The sequence below is a fragment of the Loxodonta africana genome, chromosome 4 (genome assembly GCF_030014295.1).
Source record: "Loxodonta africana isolate mLoxAfr1 chromosome 4, mLoxAfr1.hap2, whole genome shotgun sequence".
Lineage (NCBI taxonomy): Eukaryota > Metazoa > Chordata > Mammalia > Proboscidea > Elephantidae > Loxodonta > Loxodonta africana.
Genome location: NC_087345.1, coordinates 144751972 through 144759736, shown reverse-complemented (window position 1 = coordinate 144759736; position 7765 = coordinate 144751972). Strand labels below are relative to the sequence as shown.

The 7765-nt window shown below is 36.6% G+C and overlaps 1 protein-coding gene across 2 annotated transcripts in view; it reads right to left on the bottom strand.

Annotated features, from left to right (window-relative positions):
• Positions 1–429: 429 nt before the first annotated feature.
• RBM17 (RNA binding motif protein 17) overlaps positions 430–7765 on the bottom strand; it is a 38829-nt gene continuing 31493 nt past the window's right edge. For both annotated transcript variants that reach the window (XM_003410596.4, XM_064284829.1), the window contains exons 11-12: positions 1861–1933; positions 430–1729 (exon numbers count right to left, since the gene is read on the bottom strand). In XM_003410596.4, the coding sequence (XP_003410644.1) occupies positions 1626–1729; positions 1861–1933 (177 nt within the window). In that variant the 3' untranslated portion in view covers positions 430–1625. The remainder of the gene's footprint in view (positions 1730–1860; positions 1934–7765) is intronic.

Genomic DNA, 7765 nt, shown 5'->3' with positions numbered 1-7765 from the left:
AAATTATACCTTAAGAACATTAAAGTTTATACAAATTGAAATGACACATAATATTCAGCATAGCACATTTAGACATTTATAAGCCCAGATGTGGTATCCACTTTAACATTCATACACCTAATTCCACAGGTTACACGGCCCAAGTTTCAGGGCTGCTTTCGATTCTTATGTCCTGCAAAAAGTTCAACTCTGTAACTCTCCAACTCTCCTACCGTATATTCTTTAACCCAAACTAATAGAATATTTACATCTTTTATCATGAAACTTGAGTATTAATTCAATTAAGTAAATAATACCACAAAAGATAAAATGTTATTCTTTTATTTATGTTAAATAAAAACATGAGAAAATCCTTTTTTAAAAAGGGTCAGAATATTCCTTATGTCTCCAAACCAAGTTCAGGGATGCAAAGAAATGTTGAGTTCTTTCTCCCCCCCCCCCCCACTTAAGGATCACAATATGCGTTCATGTTGTTATAACCTAAAGAGACAACATAGATACATGTCCTTTAGCTGGCACCTCAGGGAACTCACACGTGCAGCTGGTATCTGGGCAAGCAAGGAACAGAATACAGGCACAAGTATATTCTGGAAATACCTCCTGTTCTGACAATGAACCTCAGTACCAAATATTATGTTTTCTTTTTCATGGTCTTGCTAAATTTTTAAAACATACATACCACCGCATTTCAGTGGTACAATTTTTGCACAATTGCAGAATTATATTAACTGGCAGTAGATGAATTTTATAAAATTTAAAATTACACATAACTAACAGTATTGCAAAATGTTGCCAGTAGAAATATGACCCCAAGGAACTGCCATTTCCAAAACATAATTGGGCACACATTTACAATGCACCTGCTAGGTTTTGAATTAACTTGTCTTGTCTGATCTACACTAAAGACTATGCTTGAATCGCTGAAAGCAAAATGCTAAATTCATGATTTCTAAACCCATGAACCCCTAAACTCATCGCAAACCCTAGCGTGACTGAGTTTAATGGCAAAAGATTCATCCAAACAGGTTGTGGTAGGCTCACGATTCTTCAATCTTAGTTCAGGTGGTAAAGAGTTTTTCTACAACTGGAGTCAGTAAGAAGAATTTCTCTGTTAGAGAAAGCAGACATTTTCACCTTCGGCAGACTGCCAAGATGCTTTATTATGGAATTTATGAAGCTACAGTTTGGTAACTGGTGGATTTTATAAAAAAAGAAAGAAAAATCAAAGAAAAAAAAGCAAAGGATAACTTAATGCAATCCCATGTCCCAAAACTTTCTAGATTTTTTTAGTGCAAGAGATGCTATTATCAATGGAACACTTGAGAATCAGCTGTGAAATCCTAGGAAAAAATGTAATCAACTCACAAGTGGTGATAAAAAAAAAAAAACGAGAAACAACCAGAGAGGCACACAGATTGTTTTGTTCTGTTTTTTTTTTTTTAAAGGATTTTTATACTATATTAAAAAACCACAAAATAAAAAAGGAATCAATCAACGTATCTTAGAAGTCCTTCCAAGAGTCTCAGAACCCAACAGTCACAGAGGCTGCCACCTTTGTCTTCTTTGCTCAGCCTGTAGCTCATTTAAGGATCATCAGAGATGACTCGTGTTCTAGGTTTTTAAAATCAAACTTGTTCTGCCAAATCCAAGACCCTGAATTTATCCAAATTGTAGAAACATGCTTTCACCACCCGTCCACCAAAATACCTCCCATTCAGATCAACAACAGCTAAAAGGCAAACAGAAAAACAGTTGGTTAATACAGGTATCCTATAAGACATTACAAGAACATATTTTCTTTATAAAGGTTAAGATAAAAATTTAACTTCTTTATTCTTAATATTTAGATGTACAATTTACCTTTAATTGCTGATTCAACCCTTTCAAATTCCAAAAATATTCGTACTGCTTCATCATCCGGGGCACCAGGAATCTGGAAAAGAAACACCAAGTATAATGGGTAGTTATCAATTGAGGTATCACTGAATGTGTGAGTTATCTATCTTAAATGATATCTGTAAGTATTCAAATTATCATCATATACAGCCAAGCAGTAGTCAAATATCAACAAATTGAGTATAATTTGTCATCAAAATTTTGTTGAGTATCTGTTTTTATAACAGGCACTGTGTTAAGTGCTGGGAACATGCAGCTAAGCAAGATGGCCTTTGATCTCCTGGAAGTTCTATGCCTGCTAACACGTACACGAATAACTATGCAGTCAACAGACAGTAACACAACATAGAAGAAAAGCAGAAATTTTAAATAAAATACATTAGTACTCTCAATGTCTTTTTTTTTTCTTAACATTTTATTGTTTAGGTCAAAGTTTACACAGCAAATTAGCTTCCCGTTCAACAATTTATACACAATTTTGGTGACACTGGATGCAAACCCTTGAATGTGTCAGCATTCTCTCACCTTTCTCCATGGGTTCTGTGTCCATTTACCCAGCTTTCCTGCCCCTACAGTTCCTCTGAACTCTTTGCTTTTGGGCAAACACTGCCCTTTAGGTCTCATATAGTTGATTGTTCTGAGGTATACATTCCTCTGTTATTCATTTTATAGGCCTGTCTATTGTATGGCTATAATGTGATCTCTGGGAGTGATTTTAGTTCCAAGATTGAAGGGTGTCTAAGGGTTACAGCCTCAGGGATTCCACCAGTCTCAATCAGGCCAGTAAGTCTGGTTCTTATTTATGAGTTTGAATTTTGTTCTACTTTTCTCTCCCACTCCATCCATAACCTACTACTGTGATCCCAGTCAGGGCAGCTGGTAGTGGTAGTAGCTGGGCACCATCTAGTTCTTCTGGTCTCAGGCTACTGGACACCATCGTTCATGTGGTTCACTAGTCCTTTGGTCTTTGAGTCTTCGGTGTTCTTCACCCTTCTTTGTTCCATATGGGAAGAGACGAATCGAAGTATCCTAGATGACCACTTGAAACCTTTGAAGACTACTCACCAGTTGCTACTCACCAAGGCAGGATATAGAACACTGTCTATATGAATTATGATATGCCAACTGACTTAGATGTCCCGAGACTATGGTCCCTAGCCTGCAGGCCCCGTATCTCAGTCCTTGGAGGTGGACAGTTGTGGCTAACAAGTTTTCATGACTGTTTTCCCTGTGCACACTATTGTATACATGGGTATATTTGTAGCATGTACACAAATATATGTACATGAGTGTGCTTCCACAGGCCCTCCCACCCCTCTTCAGCTTACATACCTACCGATGTATCCACTTGTACATTACTGTTTCTTATTACTGTTGCTGCACGACAGGATTGTATTAGTATTTACTGTTGTTGCCTTTTACTCCTGTGTACCTTTCAGTGTCTTCCTTTACCTTAAGTTGTGCTGATCTCCCATATTGTGTATTATCTTTCCCTTCACCAAAGTAAATACATGTCTAATATTTTGTTAGTGGTCCCCCAACCCCCATCCCTGGTAACCATCAAAGAATGCTTCTGTGTGAAAACTTTTTCCTGACTTTTTATATAGTGGTCTGTGATTGACTTATTTCACTCAGCATAATGTCCTCCAGGTTCATCTATGTTGTGAGGTGTTTTGAAGATTCACTGTTCCTCTTTAACATTGCGTAATATTCCACTGTGTGTATGTACTACAGTTTGTTTATCCATTCACTCACTGACAGGCACTTAGGTTGTTTCCATCTTTTTGCTATTGTAAATAATGCTGCAATGAACACTGGTGTGCATGTCTATTCATGTCACGGCTCTTGTTTCTCTAGGATATATACCCAGGAGTGGGGTTGCTGGATCACATGGTATTTCTAGCTTTCTGAGGATGTGCCATATTGTTTTCCATAGTGATTGTACCATTTCACATTCCCACCAGCAGTGTAGGAGAGTTCCAATCTCCCCACAGCTTCTCCAGCGTTTGTTATTTTGATCAGTGTCATTATTAGAGGTATGAGATGTTATCTCATTGTGATCTGCATCTCTCAAATGGCTAATGATTGTGAGCATCTCTTTATGTATTTGTTGGCTGCTTGGATGTCTCCTTTGGTGAAGTGTCTGTTCATGTCCTTTACCCATTTTTTAATTGGGCTGTTTGTCTTTTTGTTGAGTTATTGGAGTTTTCTATAAATTTTAGAAATTAGACCCTTGTCAAGCATGTCATGGGCAACAAATTTTTTCCCAGTCTGTGGGTCCTCTTTTTACTCTTCTGGAAAGTCTTGACGAGCATAAGCATTAGATTTTCAGGAGGTCCCAATCGTCTAGTTTATCTTCTGCTGCTTGTGCTTTTTCAGTTATGACTGATAGTCTGTTTATGTCATTAATTAAGGCTCCTAGGTTTGTCCCTATTTTTTCTTCTACGATCTTTATGGTTTTAGGTTTTACATTTAGGTCTTTGATCCATCTCTAGTTTTTGTGTATGGTATGAGGTATGGATCCTGTTTCATTTTTCTGCAAATAGATATCCAGTTTTGCTTGCACCGTTTGATGAAGAGACTATCTCTTTCCCATTTACTGGATTTGACCCTTTGTCAAAGACAAGCTGTACGTAGGTGGCTGTTTTTTTTTCCGGGTACTCAATTCTGTTCCATTGGTCTACGTGTCTATCGTGGTACCAGTACCAGCCTGTTTTGACTACTGTGGCTATATATTAGGTTCTGCGATCAGGGAGCGTGAGGCTTCCTACTTTGTTGTTCTTCAGTAATGCTTTACTTATCTAGGGCCTTTCTCCTTTCCATACAAAGCTGGTGATCAGTTTTTTCATCTTGTTAAAGAATGTTTTAGAATTTGGATTGGGGTTGCATTATATCTGTATATTGCTTTGGGTAGTATTGTCATTTTCACAATGGTAAGTCTTTCTAGCCATGAGCATAGTACGTTTTTCATTTATACATCTCTCTGGGTTTCTTGCAGTAGTTTTTTTTGTATAAATCTCTTATGTCCCTAAACCCAAACTCATTGCTGTCAAGTCAATTCTGAGTCAGTGACCCTATAGGACAGAGTAGAACTGCCCCATAGAGTTTCCGAAGAATGACTGGTAGATTTGAACTGCTATCTTTTGGTTGGCAGCCTTAACGCTTAATCACTGCACTACCAGGGCTCCCTAGTTAGGTTTATTCCCAAGTATTTTATCTTTTGGGGGGCTACTATAAATGGTACTGTTTTCCTGATTTCCTTTTCAGAGTTCTCTTGGTTAGTGTACAGGAATTTGACTTATTTTTATATGTTGTATTCCACCACTTTGCTAAATCATTCAATCAGTCCCAGTAGCTTTCTTGTAGAGTATCTGGAACTTTCTATGTACAGGATCATGTCACCTGCAAACAGGAATAGCTTTACTTCCTCCTTACCAATTTGGATTTCTTTTGTTTCTCTTTCTTGCCTTATTGCTCTAGCCAGGACTTCTAGTACAACATCAAATAATAGTGGTGATAAAAGGCATGCTTGTTTCGTTCCCATTCTCAAGGGGAATCTTTTCAGTATCTCTCCATTGAGAATAATATTGTTTGTTGGTTTTGTATATATGCCTATTATTTAGGAATTTTCTTTCTACTCCTATTTTGCTCAGTTTTTATGAAGAATGGGTTTTGGATTTTATCAAATGCCTTTTCTACATCAATTGAAATGATCATGTGATTAATTTCCTTTGTCTTATTTATGTAGTAAATTACATTGATTGATTTTCTAATGTGAAACCATCCTTGCATGCCTGGAATGAATCCCACTTGGTCATGCTGTATTATTTTTTTTTGTATGTTGTTGAATTCTGTTGGCTAAGAGTTTGTTGAGAATTTTTGTGTCTATATTCACGAGGGATACTGGTCTATACATTTTAGTGATGTCTTTGCCTGGCTTTGATATGAGAGGTATGCTGGCTTTATAGTATGAATTTGGGAGTATTTCTTTTTTTCTATGTCCTGGAATAGTTTGAGTAGGATTGATGTCAACTCTTCTCTGAATGTTTGGTAGAATTCTCCAGTAAAGCCATCTGGGCCGTGGCTTTTTTTTTTTGCTGGAAGGTTTTTTTTAAATCTCTTCAATTTCTTCTTCTGTTATGGGTCTGTTTAAATTTTCTACTGCAGTTTGTATTAGTTTAGGTAGGTAGTGTGTTTTTAGAAATTTGCTCATTTCTTCCAGGTTTTCAAATTTGTTGGAGTAGTTTTTCAGGGTATACTGTTATAATCCTTTTTTTATCTCAGCTGGTTCTGTTGTAATGTTGCCCATCTCATTTGTTATTTTGGTTATTTGCATCTTCTCATTTTTTATGTTTGTCAATTTGGCCAGTGGTTTGTTTATTGATCCTCTCAAAGAACAAATTTCTAGTCTTGCTGATTCTTTACATTTTCTGTTTTCCATTTCCTTTATTTCTTCTCTAATCTTTGTTATTTCTTTTTTTCTGGTGACTGTGGGCTTCTTTTGCTGCTCTTTTTCTATTTTTTCAAGTTGTGGGGTTAAGCTATTGATTTGGCCCTTTCTTCTTTTTTGATGTGTGCATTTATTGCTTTGAATTCTCTGCTAAGCACTGCTTTTGCTGTGTCCCACAGGTTTTGGTATGTTGTATTTTCATTCTCATTTGATTCTAGTAATTTTTTAATTTTATTTTTAATTTCTTCTGTTACTCAGTGTGGTTCATCATCAAGGCGTTATTCAGTTTCCATGCATTTGATTTTTTTCCCCTGTTCTTCCTGTTACTGATTTCTATAGTATTGTGATCAGAAAAGGTGCTTTGTATTATTTCAATGTTGAATTTATTGAGGCTTGCTCTGTGGCCTAAATTATGGTCTATTCTGGAGAATGATTCATGTACGTTGAAGAAGAATGTATATACTGTGCCATTGTTGGATGGAATGTTCTGTACACGTCTATGAAGTTAAGTTGATGGTGTTATTTAGGTCTTCTGTGTCTCTGCTTAGTTTCTATTTGCTCTGTCCTTCATCTAACGTGGTGTGTTAAAGTCTCCAGCTATTATTATGGAACTGCCGATTTCTCTTTTCAGTGCTGTTAAGAGTTTGTTTTATGCATTCTGGAACTCTGTCACTGGGTCCATAGATATTTATTACAGCTATGTCTTCTTGGTGGATTGTCCCTTTAATCGTTATATGATGCCCCCCCGCCCCCCGTCTCTTATAGATGGATTTTGATTTAAAGTCTATTTTATCAGAGATTAATACTGCCACTCCTGCTCTTTTTTGGTTAGTTTTCATGATATATATTTTTTCATCATTTGACTTTTAACCTATTCATGTCTTTCTAAGGTGTGTCTCTTGTAGGCAACATATTGATGGGTCATGTGTTCTTACCCATTCTGCCACTCTCTATCTCTTGGCTGGTACATTTAAAACATTTACAGTGTGATTATTGACAGGTACATATTTACTGCTCTCATTTTGTTATGCTATGTGTTGTGGTGTTGCCATTTTCTTTGTTCCATCTAATTTTCCGTGCTGAGTTCTTTTTGTTTATGTATTTTCATTTCCTTCATTCTTGCTGATTTTGTGTTTACTGAGTCTGTATGGTTTTGTTCTTTATTTTGGTGACCAGGTTTATTAACTCTCTTCCTGGTTACTCTGATGCTTACCTTCATCTTCTTAAGTTTAAAACAGTCTGTTATTTCCTGATTATCGCCATGACTTCCTTTCATATGGAAATTCTATGTCTACACCATTTAGTCCCTCTTTTGTTTTGAAGTCATTGCTTACAGATTGACATCTGGTTCCTCGTTTTCAGTTCTGTAATTTTATCTTTTGAGATTTCTCTATCTGGGTTGGCATCTTGGTGATGCCA